Genomic DNA, 23,809 nt, shown 5'->3' on the forward strand with positions numbered 1-23,809 from the left:
CTAGAGGCAGTATCTGCAAACACTGTTAAACATGCCCATAAATGCATAGGTCTATGGGGAGCATTTCCAGCTTCTTTTATAACAATGCTACAGATAATTTAAGCAATAAAAGAATGTTCGTCCTATCTGCTGCATTTTCTGGGCTACTTTTTAGTGAACCTCTGTGTGTGTGTGTGTGTGTGTGTATATATATTATATATATATAAGAGAAAGAAAATTAAAACTGTAAGTTGAACTTTACAATCAAAATTTATTGTTTGACTGAATACAGCAAAAAACAATTTACAAAGTCCTTATTACGTGGAGTTTCAAAGAATACTATTCTTATTATTCTTCTAATCAGATGACATAAAGAAATCAGCAAATTATATTTGTAACAATGCTAGAATTTGCTAGTTAAGGTATTAAGTGAAGCTGCAATTTATTGTAGTTATAAATTGCTAAATAAAAAAATGAAAAAATATTGGATATGTAAAAAACTAATATAAAAACAAACCGCGCATAATATTTCAGCTTGAATGAAACTCCTCAAGTTGATCCAAAATGCAAAATAGTTCTTTAGACAGACTTCTCTTTGGACTACTGCACTGCCCGGAAAAAAACAATTTTCATTATTTCAGCTGTTTTGAAAACTTTCCAATTGGATTATATGCATCATCATATTGGACTTATTTTGGAATACATTCTATCTAAAGAACTATTTTGCATTTTGGATCAACTTCTAAGTAATTCGCAGTGGTTAGAGTACTGGGAAAATCAATTGTAAAAGTGATATTCTCCTGAAGGTTGAAGGTTCAATCCTCAGTGTGGATGACCAAAATATGCTTTGCAAATTACTTAGGACTTCTATCCGGTCATGGCTGATTGAACAAGAGCATGCTACCCCCCCCCCCCCGTGAAGTAAATAAAGGGTACCGCTCAAAATTCCGTCCAAACGCACAAGTTTGACAGAAATATTCCTGAGTTCAACAAGATACACCTGAAGAAGCTCGGAGGATATATCGATCGAAACGTTGTGAAAATCACACTCAAGATGAGAACAATAGTCCGATGAATAATAATACAAATAACCAATCCTCATCTCAAAAATCCAGAAACGTTACATAAGTTCTGTTACTTTTAAAGGCATTTTTTTTTTGCTTTAATTAGTAATGCTTTTAGTTTATCACGTTTGTTAGTGTTTTGTTCAGAAAAAGAAGCAAGGACAAGAATGTTGGGCAGTAAGATATTTAGCAATGCCGCTGTTGTCAGAAAGATGGATCTGATGCAGCTAATAAAAATACAAAAGCAAAACAAAAATCCATGTGATGTACATACTCATAATTGAAAGAATATATCATATTCCAAAAATCATATAAACTGATCAAGTAGTTTTAGTTTTAAATAAGAATATAAATTTTATGGCAAAACTATAAGAAACAGTCTTGTCTTGCCATCTTCAAAACTTTTTGAAAGAAGGGAGATAACTTCAAATAATTCAAATTTGAAAGATGTTAAGAAGCCATCCTTAACATGGGGAGTTGAAAAGCATTGAAAAAAAAAAAACCCTCAAGTTTACTTAAAAATTATTTTCTTTATAAAAATAAAAGTAGTTGATCAGTTTATGATTTTTGGAGTATGGTATTTTCTTTCCGGCACAGGTATCTACATCATACAGATTTTTTTTATTTATTTATTTTTTTTTATATGGGAGAATTCCGGATAAGGATCCAAGCTTCTGTTGCAAATATTTCTATGTTCTATAACCACATCTTTTTTGTTATGTTCAGTATATGAGTTAAAAATGAAGCTGGTTTGGATTAAATAAGAACGAAGCAAGACTCTTTCTCCTCTAGTAAAACAATTAAATGAAAAAAAAAAATCACAAATAATGAACTCTTGCTAATGAATAAGAATTGTCTCCTTTAGCTGATTTTTCTTTTTAGGTGATTATATACAAATTTCTACATATTAGAAAATTGTCAGATCAGATTATTTAAAAAAAATAATTTGTAAAGAAGTATGTGATTTTTATTGCCAACTAACTTGTGTACCCGGTGTTTCCTGGGTTTTTGGAGGTGCGTGTTGAGCAAAAAAAAAAAAAAAAAAGTGGTAGTAGACAGGCAGGCTTCAACCCATACTGTGAAGGAGGAAAAGAATGTAAGGAAAAAAAAAATGTGACGTCTTTGCTGTTGCGTCCATCACCAAACCAGAAGTGACGTAGGTTTAAATTAAGGCTAGTCAATCGAAAAGAGGGGATGACTTTTGAAAATATCTCAGTGAAAAAAGCGACCCCCTCCCTGTAGAAAAGTGCCCAGTTGCGGGTGAAGAAATTAATGTTTTCTGCCAATTTTTTGATATTTGTCGTCCGAAGAGTTGAGCTTCAAAACGATACCGATCTCGTGAAAATCTGTCGCCTCTGTCGAAAGTTTTTGCAAGACATACAAACATACATACATACATTTAAACAGACAGGTGAGATTTTTATTGCCGATAACATGATACAACAGTAACAGCTTAATGTTGGATAGTCACACTCAAAGTATGTTATTTTATTGCCAATAACATGGTATTAGATATTGGCAGGCAACCCCGGGAAGATAAATATTTGATAGGCTGCACACACGCAAATGGATTCAGAAGAATGCGGGACTTTCCACCATTGTCTAATGGAATGCATAATTTGATCCAGAAATATATAAGAGGATATCAGTGGAAGGATTGAAACAATAGACAAAGGAAATTTTAAACATACCACTAGGAAAAGAATGTTTTTATAAATGAAATTGTCACAAAAGAAAAGTCAGTCAGTCAGAGAGAGAACCTAGCTCGTCACCATGTCTTCACCGCCCGACAACTGCCTAAACCCACACCATCCCATGCGCCTTTCAGAAACGTCAAATCACCAGTAATCTATGATATAAATCTCACCTGTCTGTTTAAATGTATGTATGTCTGCCTAAAACTTTCAACAGAAGTGACAGATTTTTCACGAGATCGGTATCGAAAAATTGGCTAAAAACATTAATTCCTTCACCCTCAACTGGACACTTTTTATAGGGAGGGGTCGTTTTTTTTTCACTGATATTTTCAAAAGTCATCCCCTCTTTTCGATTGACTAGCCTTAATTTAAACTTTCGCCACTTCCAGTTTGGCGATGAGCACAACAGCAAAGACGTCACATTTTTTTTTATATTCTTTTCCTCCTTTGTGTTATGGCTTCGAACCTGCCTGCCTACTACCACTTTTTTTTTTTTTTTTTTGCTCAACACACACCTCCAAATACCTGGGCAATACTGAGCACCCAGACTAGTAATTTATAATCAAAAGCTGATTTGTTAGTGTGAAATAAAAGCAATATATTTTTTATAGATCAACTGTGTTGTGGTTTTACTTGCTGTCAGTGTGTGTATATATCTTGTACCAACGACAAAAGTAGATGTTAACACTTTTCTAGACTGGACAAACACCTTTTGAACCACGGCAAATATGTAACAATGGTACAACAATAACACATTGAAGTTGGATAGTCACAATCAGTTTGATCTGTCAATCAGCTTAAATACTACTTAGGTCCAACTTAAAATCCGTGCAACATTATTTTATATATCAAACTTTCTATGTTTTAATATTTCCCCTTATTTGAACTTTTTCAGCTTGAAGATGATGTTATATCAAAACCAGGCTATCTATCAATAATGAAAACATTCACACAACAACAAAAGTTTTCAGAATGGCTTGTGCTTGAGTTTTCTACTCTAGGTTTCATTGGTAAGTCTTATATTGTTTTGGTCGCCAATCTTTTAAACATCATAGACCATTTAATTTTAACATCAACTGATCATTAATATAAATTTAGGATAAAAAAAAAGGTAAATGCATTCACATAATGATGTGCTTATGCAGTTTAGCAAAGATATTAAAAGATGAAGATAAAGAAAATTCTCTCTACCTGCTTGCTATGGAATGAAGTTTTCATAAAAATATCACTTAATTTGATCAAGTAGTTTTTTTTGTTTTTGTTTTTTAGCGGGGGGGGGGTACAGAGGAAAATCAAATTGTAGTTAAACTGATCATGGTGCAGTCATCTTGTGCCAAGCTACGAAGAGGAGAGGCAACAGGGGAAATAACTCCATCTAATTCTTGAAGTTTGTCAAAATGCACATGAAGTTCTAATAATTTCTAGTAATAAATTTTGAAACAATTTTTTGAAAGAAAAAGAAAAAAATATCTAAAATTATTCAATCTTGTCAAATTTTGACAAACTTCAATAATTAGATGAAGTTTTCTCCCTTGGCGACCCTCTCCTCATAGCTGAAGATTGTCAAGATGGCTGCATCAAGATCGGTTTCAGTAAAACTACTTGATCGAATTGAGCGATTTTTTTTTATTTTTTTTTTATTTTTTATTTTTTGTCCTCCGGCAAAAGGAAGGTGGACCTGTAAATTCACCCTTGTCCGTTTGTCCGTCTGCTATTTTCTCAATAACTACATCTTGGAATTTTTTGAAATTTTGCGCAAACATTAAACATGATAGGAGTAAAAAAGTAACAGAACGGATTTTCTGAGAAAACTCCGGTTGTTCCCCTAGGGGTGCCTTTTGGGTTAAGATGGCTAAAATTGACACTTTGGTGCTTATTAAAAAACAATTAATGCCTTGGATTTTTATAAAACTTTCTGAAAAGTTGTAACTAACTGATTTCTATATTATAATTTTGTTTGTCTATACTTCGCGATATCTCTTGGGTGTGCCCCAGGGGCTCTTTTAATGCTATTAAAAACACTCCATTTTTGCGACTATTTTACCATATTTGTCCAAAATTTTCTGTGTATGTCTATTTAACAGTTTTGCATGATGCTGAACTCAAATTTAAATATGTTAAGGCCTTGGGGACTTTTGGGGCTAAATGGGGGGGGGCGGTAAATGATTGTCTTAGTCATTTCTTTTTTTTTTTTTTTTTTTTTTTTTTTTGCATGGTGCAGAACTCAAATTTACATATGTTAAGGCCTAAAACTGCACCATTTGTTCATTTCCACCAGGATTTGATGTCCTCTGGGGACTTTTTGGGCTAAATGGGAAGAGGAGGGGGGGCAAATGCTGAACTTGGTCATTAATTTTATGCCTTGTTCACTGTGCACTCGCAGGGGACCATGCATGCTTCATTTGTTTAACTCCAAATTAGATGAAGTTATCTTACTTGGTGCCTTCCTCTTTCGAGCTGAAATTGCCAAGATGGATGCATTGTGATCGACCTCACTAAAATTTGATTTTCCTCTAAAAAAAAAAAAATAAATAAACTGCTTGATCAAATTAAGCAATTTTTTTTTTAAATTTCATTCCATAACGATTATGTACACCATAGAGATTTTAGTTTATCTTTGTTTTTTTAATATCTTTTGCTAAACTACATAAGCACCAATGATGATAATCAGAAAATTTTTAACCTGAATCAGCAATAGTTTGGTTAGGGTGTCAGTTGATGACCACTGCACTAGACAACCCATGTCATGTCCTTTGTTTCTCATGTTTGCTAAAATGCAAATGACCCCTATATTTGTTGGTTTGCTGCCAAACTTTATTGTTTTTCAATATAACGGATGGCATTATTATTCTTTCAGGAAATATTAAAAAAAAATAGTGGGATCTGTGGAATTTCACATCTATGACCCCTCTCATTCAGGAGAAACACTCATCTAGCTGAAAACACTGTCAATAGTTTCCTCCAATCTTTATCTGTGCTTAGACCTAAACATGAATTTCATGAACAAAGCTTCTTTCTTAGAACTGCATGCCTGTGGAACTCTCTTCCGTTTGCCTGCTTTCCAGTTGACTACAATATGACTGTCTTCAAGTCCAATGTAAACAAGTTCTTGATGAGCCGTTCCCCTTAAGTAATCCAATTTACCAAATTTACACTTCTAACGGTTACTATGATATTGTCCTTTTGACCACTGTACACTCTTTAAACCTTATGCTCGAATAGCCTATGGGCCTTGATAAGTGGTGATTCCTTTGTAAAAAAAAAAATTAAAAAAAACTATATGTACATTGTTACTGCCGATCTTGGCACATTTCAAAGAAGTTACTATCGCCAAAAATACACTATCCGAAGCCAGGAGACAACACTACACCACAATAACTGATGTTATAATTATTTTTTCAGGAAAATTATTCAAATCTAATGAAATTCCAATCCTGGTTGAATTTTTCCTAATGTTCCATACGGACAAACCCATCGACTGGTTATTGGATCATTACTTGACTGTCAAAGTTTGCAATCCGGAAAAAGATAACGTAAGTCGAACATTAAAACATGTTATGGGAAATAAATAAAATAAGTTTTTGTTTTTTTTAATAAATTGAAAAAAAAAAAAAAAAATTAAGTGATTGAGAATATTGGCTGAGAATATTAAAGAAATAATCTCTTTTGGGCCAGATTCTTTTTTTTTTTTTTTTTTTTTTTTTTTTTATTTATAGGGTTGAACGATAAGTGTTGCCCTAAAGAAAACAACACTACAGGTTTAGGGTTTGTATTACTATGCCCATAGATTCGATTTTCTACCTAACTGGATGATTTTTTAGTGTTTTTATTTAATGTAACATGTTTATTCAGCTCGAAAAACATAGTGTTTACCGATGTATTGGAAAATTTTAAATGGCGCCTGACTCTCTCTTTGACACGGTAAGTTTGGGAAAAGGAGTTAAAAATAAAAAAAATAGACAAAATACTGTTAGAAACTCGCTCAATATATGTTATAGAATGGCACATATTTGGTGGATTTTTAACAGTATTTTGTATATTTTTTTATTTTTAACTCCTTTTCCCAAACTTACCGTGTTAAAGAGAGAGTCGGGCACTATTTTTAATTTTCCACTACATCGGTAAACACTGTATGTTTTTTGAGCTGAATAAACATGTTACATTAAATAAAAACACTGAAAACATACCCAGTTAGGTAGAAAAGTAACTTATCTTGCCTTTGATAACCTTTATTAGTTATATATTTGTTTTTTGACAACTTTTTCGAACCTATGTGTACAGTAATACAAACGCCAGCTTTATTTTAAAACTTTTATTGAAAAAATCAATTCAGGTAACTTGATTGTGTAGTAGAACTGACATCTATTCGATGTAGCCACGTACAGCCTCAATCACCACTTCGATACGGGTCCGGAACGGAGAGCATGCCTTTTCTACAAGCGCAAGCGGGAGCTTGGCAAATACTTGGCAGATGACGACGATCAGGCTGGTTTTGGTGTTGTAGAAGGTCATGTTGGTGATGTTCTTGACAATGACCAAATGAAGTAGTCCAGTGTGTTCAGGTCAAAGGAAGAAAGGGACCAGTGAAAGAAGTGTACAAACTGGAGCCAAGCCTTGGTCTCTTTGAACTTGTAAGCCAGCGCCAAGTCCTGCTGCCACACCCAAGGTCTGTCTGCAGCCACCTTATTGCACACTCTTCAGCACATCCAGGTTCACTTTGGTGTTGATTTTTAAGCCAATTTTGAATGTGATGTGGCTCACTTGAAACCACACCAAAGACTTTGTTTTCATCACCCTGGACAGGTCCCTGTTATTCGTGGCAATCCAGCAATGCATTTTGAGGGTGCTGGCAATGGTCCTGTTGTCATAGCTTGGATTAGTAGAGAACATGAGATGTACAGCAGCGCATCTCTGATCTCGCTCATTAAACATTGTGTCACTTTCAGACATGATAGAAGACTTCTATTGCTCTTGGGATTTATACACAAGATAGTCTGCAACAAAAAAAGAAAAACAGTTTTCATCAAACGGAAATGGAATCCTGTCGTCTTTTCTAGTGCGATGATTTTATCATTCCACCCTGTACTTTAATTCACGGCATAGTCACTTTGACACACTGGTTCCCATTAGATACTTATCTAATTATTCCGGTTGATGTTGTTTAAGAATCAGCTTGTGACGGTTTATCTCCAAGACTTTTGTAGGAGTTTGTTAGATATTGCCATTCTATGGATATTTGGCACGAACACGACTCAACGATATTATTATACCCTCTTTGGACAGAATAGATACTACACTTTGATCCTAGCATTAAGGCCTAGAAAGTGTATTTTAGTTTGAGTTTTATGTTCCATACAATTATGTGTCAGATGAATTTTTTTTTATTGCATTTTCGGCAATTGGGAAATCCCTTTTCTTTAAAAAAAACTTGACAATTTCATGTACAAATCTATCACCTTTATGGTTTATACTTGCCAACCAGACAATGCAGTCTTCTATCTTATAGAAAATCTCGCTTCAAACATATGTGAGCTTCAGAATGAGGCTTTTTCTCTTTCTGGTTTTGGACTTCAAGCTAATCAGACATGTCTGATTGACATACCATCTTCGCATCTGTTTCATGATGCTGACGTAAGTAAAACATGCTTACTTAAAAAAAAGAAGTCTTTTTTATATTTACTGTTGCATTATTTAAACTGAAATAAATTTGTCTCCTTTTGTCAATGTTTTCATTTAAAAAAAATTATGCAGTTTTCTTATATAATTGTCGGACTTAAAAATAATTGGGTTTCTTTAAAATTTCAGAGACATTGTTTTCGAATGAAAGATGAAGTACGGAGACGTTACAAGCCATCTCTTTTTCAACATATCGGCATGCAGTCATCACTAAAGGGAAAAGTTCAGAAACTGAAGGTAAATTAACAAGGCCGATAGCCATTAGTTGCATGGTCTCGTGTAATGAATGAATGCGTGAATGTAGGATTGACATGAAATTCTTAAAGATAAACTAAAATGACCAAAAAATGGGCTGAAATGACTTAAATAAATAAAAAGTAAATGACTTAGAATGACTTTAATGAACTTAAGGATGAATTAAATGATCTTAAGAATGACTTGAATGCTTGAAAAATAACTGGAATCCTTCAGAAACAACTTGAATGATCTAGAGAATAACTTGAATGGCTTTGAGACTGACTGGTTGTAAAGTGGGTGATCATTTTACATTAAATTAATACAGAAAAGTGATCCGCCACTTTATATCACAAAGTTTCAAACATAAGTACAGCATGTAGTAAGAACAGATACTACACTTTGATCTTGGCCAAAAGGCCAAGAAAAGCTTTATTTATTTGCTTCCCCACCGAGCAAATTAGGCACAAGGCCGATTTTTAATGTGAGGAGTGAAGGGTAAATGGAGACCAACTCCCCGGGATAGGGGAGCTGGATAGTGACAATTGGTATGAAGGGTTGCCCCTACATTGACCAAGGTCTTATATGTGGGATTGCCCCCACATATGATCTTTGCTTGCAGTATCTGCATGAACAGATACTACACTTTGAGATATTAAATCCTTTATTCATGTTAAAAATACATTGAAAATCAACACTGAACAAAAAACTTAGGCACCTTGGCCAAAAGGCTAAGAAAAGCTTAAAAAGCTAAGAACAACATCTATTAACAACAGACCTTTGATCTTAACCAAAAAGGCCAAGCACAAAAGTGTTACGGACAGACCGACCGACCGTCCTATAGAGTCGCTTACACATGACTAAAAAGTATGCATTCTCTCTCTCCCCTAATTCTAGTTCTCTTTCTTTTAAAATTTTGTTCCGTAGTTTTGGACGCTACTATATATATATATTTATATATATATATATATATATAAATTATTATTACTCATGTTCACCCCTAACAAAGCATATCATCACTTGGACATAAGGGGCTACTATTTGGGACCTAGGAAAGATTAGCAAAATGTTGGTTTACATTACATTTAAATTTCTGCATATCAGTACAGTCAAAGGAAACTTCCCAAATGCACTTGTGATGTTGGGCTGTATAAAGGTGTTAACTTTGATCAAAATCGAACTGTTCCTTTTTTTAATTAGATTTTTCTATACTTATCAGATGTATTTTGATAAAAAAAAAATATATATAAGAACGCTTCTAGACATATCACACAAAGTTAATTCTTTAATGAGTTTTTTTTCGATGATCGATCTTTGATACTTATCATAGGTATTTTGATACAAACCCTATATAAGAACGCTTCCAGATGCATCAAGTACATTTTTATGAAATTTCGTAAAAATCGGCCCAGTCGTTTAGGAGTCCATATAGAACGAACACACATACAAAATGTCTTTTATATATAAGCAGTGATATATTTCTGTATTATTATTTCTTTTCTTTTTCAGGATAAATATTTTGGTAAGCAAGGATTGTATCGTGCTCATGTGAATCCCAAAGCACATGTTAGCACAACGCTGAAGACTTACCAGCAGTATAGTCTGCTGAAAGCCTACCTAGGAGAGACATTCTTTTGGGGGATCAGCCCTCGACCAAATGACATTATCAAATTTGAATTCACGCCGCCTGTTGTACTAGAAAAGTAAGTAACTAATATCTATTTTGGTACTGGTGAATATTGTGAACCAGACATATCATAGTGTTTGCTTGGTTTTAGCCAGAACATGACGTCAACAGCCGGATTATGTTGAGTGCCACCGATAAAATCATAACAGCACTACGTAAAGAAAATAGCAAAATAAATAAATGTAAGCTGTAAAAACCAAAAACAAACACAAAAATAAAACATCTACCGTAATTTGGTGTTTTATTATGCATTTTTTTTTTTTTTTTTTTTTTTTTTAAATAATAACCGTCAAGAAAAGGTTAAAAGAAGCAAAAATTAATTTTTGGGGGTTCAATAATTTTAAGGAAAAGGTTCCAAGAAAAAAATTAAAAAAAAATTTTTTTTTATTATAAAATCGTAATTCAGTGCACCATGTTATGATTGGCATGTTACGTCAGACAGCAGCTATATCAAAGCTGTTGCTTGGCATAATATGGCTGTTCACATCATATTCCGCCCAAAGCTGAGTGAATGCTGAAATGCGCCTGGTTTACAGTTCCTTTTTATTTTTTATTTATTTAGATTTTTTGCAAATCACTTCATTTCATAAACAATCCAATTTCAAGTTTTAGAGAGGGAGGAGCATTTTTTCCTTTTGGTGTGAAACTATGGTTAAAATACACATTTTTGATCTTCAGGCTAGGATCAAAGTATAGTATTTATTCTGTCCTAGTGTTATCTAGGCAGTGTGTAAAGAGAAACCATTTTGATAGTGCAATTATTAAAGTAGAAAATCTGGCTTTTAGAAACATCTACACTGAAGGAGAAGGTTGTTACTAATCAGGTGAGTCGAGGCTATTTTTTGTTGAAGTGGAGGTGGTCAATTGCAGTTCGGTTCGTTGGAAAACATCCCATTTAAGTACACGGATACAACATTGCAGCAATACTATATTTTGATTGTAGATTGTGTTTTTACAATTGTTAAAATTAAATTAATTACCCCACACGTAAATTGGAACCAACCTACCTGAAAGGTTGTCTTGCAGTGCCAAACCTTGTCGGCCCTTATCTTGTAGCAGTTACAAATAAAAGAAAAGATTTAGTTTCTCTAGTAATTGTCTGTATTTTTGAGATGAAGTGTTTTCATTTATTGAGATTGTCGGACTGACTTCCTCATCTTGGTTGTTATAGTCACAACGTTTCGGCCGTTTTGCCCTCCGGCCTTCATCAGGTGTTTTGTATCAAACTGGGGAACCGTTTGTTAGGAGTCTCGAGAATCAGCAACTATGTCCCAGAGCCTAGCTGGAGTCCAAACACGGTACCCCCGTAATAATAATAAAGGGTTGGGTTCGAGACTCCTAACAAACGGTTCCCCAGTTCAATACAAAACACCTGATGAAGACCGGTCACACATTGACCAATCAGCTTCCATGGCACATTGATTCAATCTGTCCCCTAAATAACTTCTTTAGCCCCTTTGGAAATCACGATAAATGGGCAGAGAGAACCCAGCCTGCATCGAAGACAGACCTCTCCTCTTTCTCTCTCGCTCTTGTCCACTAGTCACTCCAGCGTACATGAAACCGTTTGAAAGTATCAAGAAACACAAGCAAGACGTAAAACTGATTAAATAGAAGAAAATGCTTCTCAGCAAATAACAAGGGGAAATAACTTTGTCAGACTTAAAAATATCTCCTTTGAGCATGTCAAGGGTGATAACTAAGTATATAAATGAAGATAAAATATGCAAACAAGACCTGCAACATCCAAAAGAAGCTTCAACTCTTCCTTTTTCTTTCACTCGCACACAATTTAACTTTCGATCGTCAAAATAAACCTTTTGCGGTTGTCTTTAAAAGAGTTTTTATTTTATTTTTTTTTTTACCAGACCGTAATAAGTCTTTGACTATTAATTTATAGGGATGCACCAAATCTTAGATAAAAGAAGACCCACGAAAAAAAAAACCAAAGTTACTCCAGTATTAAATTCCGAGTAGACAAATAACTCCGTTATAAACTTATCACCCTTGATATGCTCAAGGGAGATAATTTTTTCTTTTGATTTTTTTTTTTACATGGTTGCCCAGTGTTGCCCAAGTGTTTGGAGGTGTGTGTTGAGCAAGAAAAAAAAAAGTGGTAGTAGGAAGGCAGGCTCGAACCCGTACCGCGAAGGAGGAAAAGAATGTGAAAAAAGCGTGACATCTTTGCTATTACGACTACCGCCAAACCAGAAGTGATGTAGGTTTAAATTAATGCTAGACAATCGAAAAGAGGGGATGACTTTCGAAAATATTGGCGAAAAAAACGACCCCTCCCTGTAAAAAAGTGCCCAGTTGAGGGTGAAGAAATTAATGTTTTTAGCCAATTTTTCGGTATTTGTTGTCTGAAGGGTCAAGCTTCAAAACGATACTAATCTTGTGAAAATCCGTCGCCTCTGTCGAAAGTTTTAGGCAAACATACATACATAGATTTATATATTTATAGTTCAAATTTTCGACCCAAACTGATTAAAAAGCTTGCCCTATCTTTGAATACCCTCTATGTAAAATTTCAAATGTTTAGACCAGAAATTGTCTGAGTAATTTGGTAGAGACCACAGAAGTCAATTTTTTTTAAACTTTGACCCCTATTATGACCCCTTAACATTTATTTTTTGGGGGTCAAATCAAGTTATTAAGTTAGATCCATGTCCAAGGAACCTATATAAAAAATTTCAAGTGTTTAGACCCAAAATTGGCGGAGGAGTTTGGTAGAGTTCTCAAAGGTCAAATCGTTGAATTTTGACCCCTTAACAGCCACATTTCTGGCCGAAAACTGATTGCAAAGATTTTACCAAATCTCACTACCCTGTATATCAAATTTCGAGTCTGTAGACTGAAAATTGATGGAGTTATTGTGTAGGGAAATGTACACACTTTTATAGATATATAGATATAATCTTAATTTTCGTTTTTTTCTTTTTTTTTTTGTATATAATCTTAATTTTCTTTTTTCTTTTTTCTTTTTTTTTCCACATAGATTTTTATTCCGCAGTGGAAACTTGGAACATCCTGGAGACAAACTGACGGAGACAACAGTTGAAATTTTCCCATCATCCCATAAGCATCTAGTTAACTTGAAGAATAATGAACCGTACCCAACTGCTGGTCTTGGCTATTATGAAGTCAGCCGGTTCAATGCAGAAGGGGTCGCAGAAGGTCAAATAAAAGAGGTGATTGGACCCATCAAAGTTCTTCGACTCCACTGCCAAGCCAAAAGTGATAGCTGGGCTATATTAAGTGAAGTAAGTATGAACCCTTTGACCCTTCACCTCCACCCCACCCTCCACCTCAAGTGCTCACCTATTCAAATCTTTGTTTTATATTCTACACCTCTTGTCCTATCGTCACTTCTGCTGTCGTTTTAGAGGATTGAATAGAATTGAGGAATTGTTGATGGAAAATTATGTGGACCGTCCGTCATTGCAGAGGTCTGATTTTTCATAAATGAAAATGTGTGTATATATATATATATATATATATATATATATATATATATAAAAGGCTCCTTCAGTTTTTGACAGGCTATTGATACACTCGATGGGGTTTCTTCGCATGAAACTTTTGTGGCAGGAGGTGCTCAATCTTCAACCAAACATCTCCTGAGTCGGCATTGTTAAATACCAGTGGCAAGTCTTGTGTATGTACAAGATGACTGGAAACAAATGTCGAGATAAGTAGAGAGCACATACAGCGCCTAGAATTTCCAAATGGTCACTAACCAGGCTCCACGTTGCTTAACTTCGGTGATCTGACGAGAACCAGTGTGTCAACGCAATTATGCCGTGTATATATAATATATATATAATTTGTATTATTTGGATTTATCAAACTACTCTTGAATGTCATTTTCTCAATGTTTCGGTCGATGTAAACTCCAACCTTCTTCAGGTGTGTCCAAATAATATGAATAACCAATCCTCCTTAGTTGTTAATCCAAGGTTCGGGTCCCTGACTATCAGGCGGATAACGTCAGCCCAGACAAAACGTTTACCTCCAGCACCCTTACTAGTGACATGGCCACAAGGATAGACATAGAGACAGAAAAATTTCCAACATCTCAGACTCAAAAATTCATTCCTTACTAGTGACATGGCCACAAGGATTGACATAGAGACAGAAAAATTTCCGACATCTCAGACTCAAAAATTCAGAAACATCATTTATATATATATATAATTTCTGCAACTAGCTTTAAATATTTAAGATTCTAATTTAATGTTTATATATATATATATATATATATATAAACATTGAAATTATATGTTAGTGATGGGATAATTCCAATATGTTTTCAGATTCCAATACAATTATTGATTCTGATTCTTTATAAATCTCTAAATATTTAACAATAGAGTTATTATTTCTTTCCTGATTACCATAAAAAAAACAACACATGTTAAATGTGCAGATATTTTCCTAAATGTAAAAATACACTTGTGGTGGGGTTTAATTCTAGATTTTAGTTTCATTGGTCGTTAAAAAAGTCAATCAATATTTATTATCATTCATTACTACTACCAGACAACTAAAAGAATCAGTTTTTGCCGTCAGAAAATACGCACAGATTCTTCCGATATTCTTTAGCATTCTTGATTTTTTTCCTATTCCCAATTCCAATTAATTGTCCCAACATTAATAAATATATTCGTGAGTGTATACATGAATTTAAATTGAACCCAATTTAGGGTCTGAAATATGAAATGGCCAATTCGCATATGGGCATCATTCCAAACTTCCTGTTGAATACTCTTATGGCAGTTTATTATGACAATCCTGCATACATGGCTTCAAACACTTGTTTCACAGCTACCGTTTTCAAATTCTCTTCATTTCTATACTTTGTTTGTTTGCTTTTTCACCTGATGATGATTTGACAAAGAATCGAAAACGTTTGTGATACATAATGCAACTTGTATTAATCTTTTTTAAATTTTTATACAAAAAAAAACAACATAAAATCAAAATATATATAAAAAGGTATAAATAAACAGAAGCTTTCTGTTTTTTTGTTTTGTTTTTTTAAGAATGTTTGCTTATATGATAGGTTCCATTCAAAATAATTAAAGCATATTAGAATTTAAATGTTCAAACTGAATAATTACTCAACACATCCTTTGTATGCATGCAAACTTCAGAAAATCAACTTTATTAGCAAAATTACAATTCATTAAAATTTCAGAGAGATGAAACTTATCAGCATATAAAAATTTGAGAAATGTTTTATATACAAAATTACACTCGAGTTATATTAAAAAAGGCTTTCATGAAAATTTGGAAATTCAAAAAAAAACCTTATAAATATTTAATAATATATAATATAAATACTAATCAAACAGATATTAATTGGATTATTCAAACTACTGTTCTCATCGTGAGTGTTATTCTCACATTTCATAACCTCTGACCTTCTTTAGGTTTTTCTGTTGTACTTGATGATCTTTCTGTTGAATTCAGGAATATGCACAGAATTTTGAACAGGACCCTTTATTTAATCCCTTTATCACTAAACTACCCAATGTTGTTCACTGGGTAGTTCAGTGATAAAGGGATGTAATTCTTCTATCGACAATACTGGAAATTCAAAATTTAAAAGTGAAACAGACACAGCGTAGACGAAATCATTATTCCAGTAACTAACATGGTTAGCATCAGAGAATGTAAATATGATTGTCAACAGGCATATTGTTTTGTATGTAAGTGGAAATGACATTTCCTTGTCAACTTTTTTGGTTTCTTATATGAAAAATGTCTTGAAAAGCATATTCTTTATGTTCAGTAAAAATATTAAACTGAGATAAATGCTATTCAATATTTATTTTTTTTAAGTATTAATGTTACGTTGTGTGTGTATATGAATGTGTTCCATAACAACGTACATGTTGAATAGTTGGGTTTATATTTTATCTGTATATTCATGTACGTGTAAATGCGTGTATGTATATACGTCACATCATTTAGTTTATCGTCTAGTGTGTATATTTTAACATTTATGCAACAGTTCTAACAAAAACAATTGATGTAGACGTATTGAAACAGTTGTAGACAAACAGTTCTTTTTAACAGATGTAAATAACACAAAAATACCTGAATTATTTACGAACATTTATTTTCATGATTTCGGCCAACATCTTCAAAGATTACGATGTCTTTACATCTTGGCTGCCTGAGCAAACGCCGCTCCCTGCATCATGGAGAGATCAACTTCCCCCTTGAGTCGTCCGTTCTCTCTGATGTCCAGCTAACGACTGACTAGAATCTCCCCAGATCTACATCTCATTACGTGTCTCAGATCAACAGCTGATATAACCTCAATCTAGTTATTTGTTTATGCAAACCAAAAATCATGTTTACATCTATTTTCTATTTTCACATTCCTTTGTGGTGATATTATTATTTCAGCTGTCAGTCACTTTTTTCCAATCTAATTGTTTATTTTTGTAGTCATAATAATTGATCCAGCGACCCTGCCATCACTTGAATCAATTAATAATAATAATAGTAATAATAATGTTTTGACCTTTAGCCCTGCTTGTTACAGTTAACAGATACTATGCTATGATCACAGCCAAAGGGTCACAACATTACATCAATAAAAATACCATTAAACTATTTTTTTTTTTTTTTTTTTTTAAATAGAAATACATTGTTCTGAAAGTGCATCATATTATTATTGATATAGAAGTTGTGTCCTATTTATCACAAAACTATCTGATTTTTTCCATGTAATAATATTGGGTAGTTTTGTGATAAAGGGATGTAAATCTTGTATCCACATTACTGGAAATTAAAATTTTCAAAGTAAAACGAACACTGTGTACACTAATCTACAATGGGGGAAAATAACATTTAATCACGCTTGGTTGGCCAAATATAAGTGCATCAGAGAATGTAAATGATTGTTGGCAGGCATATCGTTGCGTATGTAAAAAAGCGTTTGGATCAAAATTAGTGAAGTTCCTTGAAATCGCAGATAGCTGGCACTAAACACAAGACGAATGAAAGCTGTAAATTTTTTTTTTTTACGAAGGAGTCACCACTTATCAAGACTCAGAAGTCACTCGAGGATAAGGGTTAATGAGTATACAGTAGTCAATGGGAAAATGTTGTAGTAATCATTAGGTTTAGGCACAGATAAAGAGTGGGGGGAATTTATTAATAGAAGTTTCAGATAGATGAGTGTTTTCTGTGAAAGTCAGGCCAATGGGGACCATAGATTTGAGCTCAGACGTTGACTTGTTGTGTGTTAGAGAACTTGCATATTTTTGTGTATGAATGAAAATAACTTTTCCTGTTGTCGATTAGGTTTTTTGGTTTCTTATATTGTTGGTTATATATCAAAGTTCGTTTGGAAAACTTGAATTTTGTATCGAGATGGCCTTAAAAAATGAACATTGAAAAACTATACGAATCCTGTGTTTTTTTTTGTGTTAATTATGACTGATATGTGATTTTAAGTTCATATCTATTATTTCTTTATCTTTCAGATCTATATCAAAGCGAAAGCTGAATAGGCCCTCGTGACAGTATCTCTGTTTTTCTTCATTGCCAACAATGTCTCAACAAAAGCTCCCAGTGGTCGTGAGTTTATCAAATCGGCCTTTTTGAAAAAACAAAAACAAAAAACAGCCCATTCTCTAAACCCGGTTGTTAAATGACCGATTCGTTTTGACCATCTACAGTGTCCAGCTGGTCCACTTTTTTTCTACCATCAATCGGTGCTAATTTTTATGGATAATTTCCTCTTTGCCCCTTTCCAAAAATTGGAAGAAAAAAAATATAAGTCATGATGGTTATCCTTTATTATTATTAATATCATCATTATTATTAATATGATTGTCATTATTAAAAAATTTCCTAGAATTTTTTTTATTTTCAAAACGTTTTGTGTTTTTATTTATTTTATTTTCTGGCTTTTGTTTTCTTTATTTAATATTTTTGTTTATATTTTAACAAATTTTTTCACAATTTGATTTTCAACATTTAGATTTTTTATATATCAACTTAAAAATAATCTATTAAAAATATATCCCATTAAAAAACAATTTAGTCTAGTATTAAAAAATTATTCAAATAAAGAATAATTTAGTCAATTTAAAAAAAATATTTATTTAAAAAACACTTTCGTTAATTAAAAGTTATTCAATTAAAAAAACTGTTTGATCAATTAAGAAATTATTTAATAAAAATACAATTTAGTTAAGTTAAAAATTCAATAAAAAAAATTTACTCAATTAAAACAGTAATCTAATAAAACATAAGCTAATTAAAAAATTAATAAAAAGGTGAAATTAAATCAACTAAAGATAGTAAGTTAAAATAAATTTAGTTAATTAAAACAATTATTTAGTTATTTATTTTAAAGGAAAAATAACTAAAAAATAACAAAAACAATTAATATTTTATATAATTAAAAATATTTTAAAATAATTAAAAAATATTTGGGTCTCATTCAAACAATTGTTTATGTCTTGAAAGAAAATTTTTAATTCTTTTTGTTAGTGTGAATAAAAAATTAAATTTTAATGTGCAAGTGATTATTTAATTTGGAACTTAATTTAATTTTTATTTAAGTTAATGACTTTGAATTGTTTAAGTAATTAAAAATTGAAATGATGAAAAATAAATAACTTTAAGCAATACATTTTAACAATAAATTTTCAAACGTTATTAATATTTTATTTATTCGTTTAAACAATTACAGAAAGTTTAAACAGAAATGAATAAAATTAACTTACAAAAATAACAGAACAAATATATTAAAATGAAAGATTATTTAAAATTTTTAATAGAATTTTATTTTTTCAACCTCTTTATTTAGAAATTAACTTTAATTTGTTCATAACTAACATTTAAAGCATTTTTTAATATTTTAGTTATAATTTTTATTATTTCGTTTGTCATTTAAAACAAACACTTAGTTTTGTTGTAGTATTATATATTTGTAATTTTATATTTTTCATTAAAAAATACTAGTTACTTAATTTTTAAATAATTTTTCCTTTATATATTATGTATTTAATCTTATTTATAGATCAAAATTGTATTAATTTCTAGCCATGAATTTTTATTTATTTTTTAATTTTTATTTTATTTGTTTTAAAATTTTAATAATTTTTCCGTATTTTTTTCATTTAGATATTTTTTTTATGTTAAAGTTATTCAATTAAAAACTATCAATTATTAAAACTTATTCCATTTAAATCTTGTATGATAGTCGCCAGATCGATTTTTTTAATATGTCGTTTTAAACAAAAATTATTGCATACTTAATTATCGTCGAAAAATAGTAATATATCTAAAAATTACGAAAATTCATCAAGTAGAAAGTTATTTATAGTTAGTAATTTTTACGGAAAATTGGATAAAATATTTTCCTTAGATGTTAAGTAGATAGTCAAGAGTTCATACACAGGGGACATAACTCTGAACGCAAATTTTAGATTGCATTTTAATGGTGACCAACATTTTAGCCTAATAGAAATATTTTAATTTTATTTTTTTTATCAAGAACATAATAGCAGTTGTTCTACTTGAATTTTCGTAATATTTGAGTATATTACTATCTTAATAAGTAGTTGTTAATTAAAGAAAATCAGTCAATTAACAAACAATTTATTCGTCTTGTATGCTAACTAGTTCGAGTAATCTAAATTATAAATTCTCATCTAAAAATTTAGTTACGCATTTTACCTATCACCCCACGAGAGCAAGAAGTGACACAAGGTCCTTTTTAGTGTGTGCTTCTGTGGAAAGGAGCGGCTTAAGACAAGTTTTCAAGTTAAATTTGTACATGGAGAACTCTATGATAACTACCCCCCCCCCCCCTTCAAATGGGCTTCTACGTTTTAGTCCCGGTTTTAGTTCATCTTATCAAAATGCTTACGAAGGGAGATAACTTTTATTTTATGATTTTCAAACAATCGAAGGTTTATTTAATAATTTATTAAATGTTTCTATTTCTTAAATTTTACATGACCAATAGATTTACGATTTGTGACCCCGTTCTCGTTTGAAAAGTTGAAAAATAATTAACATTGAAAATTATTATTGCTCCCTAACCCACCTCTCTCTTAAAATATAAGCAACGCCAGTACGTAAAGATGTATTATACGAACTTGTTTGAAGTTATCTGTCCTTCTCGTTACTTCTAACTATATGACGGAGTTATTTCCCCTTCTCGTCTGCTAGGAGAGTGGTGTCTTTCCAATTTCATCAGTTTTACGTTTTCGTTGTGTTGGTTACGTTGGGAATACCTTTCAACGATTTCATACATCTTTTTTTTTTTTTAATTTTTTATTGGCAGTGCTTTATTCATCCACATACATTACTTTCAAAATATTGAAAAAGGCGGACCTGAAGAATCTTGCCTTCACTCTCTAATTTTTTTATTTTCGTTTTTTTTTTTTTTTTTTTTTTTTCCAAATTTTTCAGCAGATTATTATTGAATTATCAAAAAATTAAAAACAAAAGAAAATGAAAAAGTCCAAATTTAAATATTTGTAGGGGTGCTCAGTTTCTAATGCAACATTCGAGTAAATCAATCAACCGTTTTAGAACAACTGGACGTTTTTAGGCCGAATTTTGCGAATTTCGCCTCTTTTAAGCAGTTTAGCCTTTTTAAAGATTATTTTAAGAAGCAAAATTAATTAAAAAGGCTAAGCTACTTTAAAAAAAAGCTAAATTCGCAAAATTTAGCCTTAAAAATAGTGGTTCTAAAATGGGTGATCGATTTACTAAAACATTGCATTAGAAACTGAGCAATCCCTACGAATATTTAAATATTGACTTTTTTTTTGTATTTTAATAATCTGGTAGACTAGTATTCATTCAATAATATTCCGTTAGAAAAATTAAAGAAAATTTTAAAAACTCGAGGTGTGGGGGGGGGCAAGATTCTTCAGTTTTGCATTTTAAAAAAATATGGTGCTTGTAAATATTGGTGATCTTTTAAGCCAACGCATTTCAAGTGAAAACATTATTACATACTTATATGTCAGACCAAAATTAGTGTAAATTCACAAAATTGATCCAGTAGATTATGTGCTAGAAATATTGTAAATTAAAAAAAAATAAAAATAACCACTAATGCGATAGGTGTATCAGAATGTTTGTAGGAATTTTTGACACCCCTAACACGAAACTGCAAATAAAATATAAAACACTCATAATTTCTCTTTTAACGGTGGGTTGTTTATTTTCTTTATGGATTATACTTCCAAAATAAACTATTAAAGTTGTATAAAAAGTAATAGAAATATTTTTTTAAAAATAGTGATGAAATTAATTGAATTTTACGAGTTCAGTATTTTTCAATTTTTAAACTTTAAAAATCTATCAAAATTTTTCTATTGATTCTATTTTTACGATATTTTCAGGGTCAATGTGAAATTTTATGCTCTTTCCAATAAACCGAATATAATATTTTAGACAAACGTTTTTTCTTAATTCACGCCCCCCCCCCATTTTCAAATGTCTATTAAAGAGTAAATAATTAATTTATGTACCAAAATTTTATATATTACAAATTGAAGAGAAAAGATCAATAAATAATATATTCAAATTTAAAACAAAAAAAATAGTGTTTTTTAGAAATTTACCTGTAAAGTCCGAAGTTTAAAACCATTTAAAAAAAAAAACACGTTGTTTGTTTTTTTTTGTTTTTTTTTAACGAAACCTTGGTCCTTGTTCCTTTAATGGAAAAAAAAATTAGGGCTTGAATTACATTTTTCAAAGAGTTATAAGCTTCGAAAGATAGCGGGTGGAATTATCCAATAGTTTTCACGAAATTTCTGACACTGCCAATAATGCGATCCCAAATATCTGGTTTAAAGATAACAAAACAGATTAAAATCCAAGGGCGATAAGTCATTAGTCACAACTTACAAAATTGATTGCAGTTACCTCCCCCTGGATCTTACTAACTCTACCATTAATAAGTACATTAAAACTCAATAAATCGCTGAACTAGAAATTTTTTTAACTAAACTTGTACTTATTTTACTATTGGATCATTTTTCATATTTTTATCTATTTATTATACTAACTTCGGCATGACACGTATGTTATATTTTCACCTGAAATGCGTTGGTTTAAAAATTCACCAATATATATTCACCATATATATATATATATATATATATATATATATATATATATATATATATATATACACACACACACACACACTATTAAATAAGGAGAATATTACCTACCAAATAATTGGTGACAGAAGGTATTATTGTGATGAGACTAGACTACCGACGTGTCTCTTGACCTTTATATACACTCAAAATGGTGAGTACTAATACAATTTTAGTCAAATATATATAATTTTAATTCTTAATTTCGGGGGTGAGACGTGAATGCTTGTGTTATGTTGATTAATCGGACTATTATTCTCATCATTTCGGTCGCTGCAACCTGCGACCTTCTTCGGGTGTTGAAAACATGCTTCTTTTCCTTTGTAGAGAAAAAGAAGCATGTTTTCAACACCTGAAGAAGGTCACAGGTTGCAGCGACTGAAAGCTAGTGCTAATAACACCTGAGATGAGAATAATATTCCGATCAATCAACATAACACAAGTATATATAATATTAGTTACTCAAATATCTTTGTATATTTTCATGCACCCTGAAGCAGTAGTGCCTGGGAAAGAACGAGACTCTCTCTTCATTTGAGATGTAGAGGACTACCTTACATAGTACCTATTCCTTGATCACAACAATGCCCCCCCCCCCATTCTTCAAGATGAAGAAGTCATGCACACATCTACACTTGGGCTTCACAAATTCTGGCATGAAGGAACCTGATTCCTGCAGACGCACAGCTTTTCAAAAGGATGTTGTCCGCGAAGATGATGTTGGAACAGGTGACAAGTTATTGCCCAGACTATGGAGTACTATTTTTTAAACAATCTCATTAACGCATGTTTAGCGTTATAGATGATAAGACAACATTATGACTTCTAGATTAGTAGCTTGTATCACCTGGATTTCAACCTAATATAATTTGAACCGAATGCCTGGAAGGTTTATTCCAAATATCAACAACCTTCATTGATGACTCCCTGCTAGATAAGACACTCATGATAGTCTTTCTACAGAACACATAGGAAGCCACTCCCCTATATCGACATATTCTCAAATCATCATGCAGTAAGCATCGTCTTGGATAGTGGTGCCAACAAGAAAATGCTTAGACATTCCACAGCCAAGCACCTGGGTGAAGATCATCATGACTTTGCAATCTGCCAGATATGTGGATGTCGCCTCCTTCTTTAGAGAAAGGGAACAGCATGCCATTTTGAGGGCTTAGTAATTGAAGATCTTAATACCAAGATATTTGGTAACATCCCATTCATGTGCAAGAATGATCGACACCTGGTTCAGTTATGTGTCAACTGCAAACTCCCACTGCGGATCAAGTCCAACGTGCTTATGTTGTGTGTACT

The 23,809-nt window shown here is 32.1% G+C and overlaps 1 protein-coding gene and 1 pseudogene across 2 annotated transcripts in view; one reads left to right on the plus strand and one right to left on the minus strand.

Annotated features, from left to right (window-relative positions):
- The window catches only part of LOC145266975 (alpha-1,3-mannosyl-glycoprotein 4-beta-N-acetylglucosaminyltransferase A-like), a 265,602-nt gene extending 247,366 nt beyond the window's left edge, over positions 1–18,236 (plus strand). For both annotated transcript variants that reach the window (XM_080122814.1, XM_080122813.1), the window contains 6 exons: positions 3,636–3,750; positions 6,143–6,273; positions 8,546–8,653; positions 10,160–10,353; positions 13,336–13,600; positions 17,843–18,236. In XM_080122814.1, coding sequence (XP_079978940.1) covers positions 3,636–3,750; positions 6,143–6,273; positions 8,546–8,653; positions 10,160–10,353; positions 13,336–13,600; positions 17,843–17,869 — 840 coding nt within the window. In that variant the 3' untranslated portion in view covers positions 17,870–18,236. The remainder of the gene's footprint in view (positions 1–3,635; positions 3,751–6,142; positions 6,274–8,545; positions 8,654–10,159; positions 10,354–13,335; positions 13,601–17,842) is intronic.
- On the minus strand, positions 8,946–9,082 carry LOC145267266 (U2 spliceosomal RNA; annotated as a pseudogene).
- Positions 18,237–23,809: the final 5,573 nt, after the last annotated feature.

The sequence above is a fragment of the Euprymna scolopes genome, chromosome 42 (genome assembly GCF_053919585.1).
Source record: "Euprymna scolopes isolate OS-2025 chromosome 42, ASM5391958v1, whole genome shotgun sequence".
Classification (NCBI taxonomy): Eukaryota; Metazoa; Mollusca; class Cephalopoda; order Sepiida; family Sepiolidae; genus Euprymna; species Euprymna scolopes.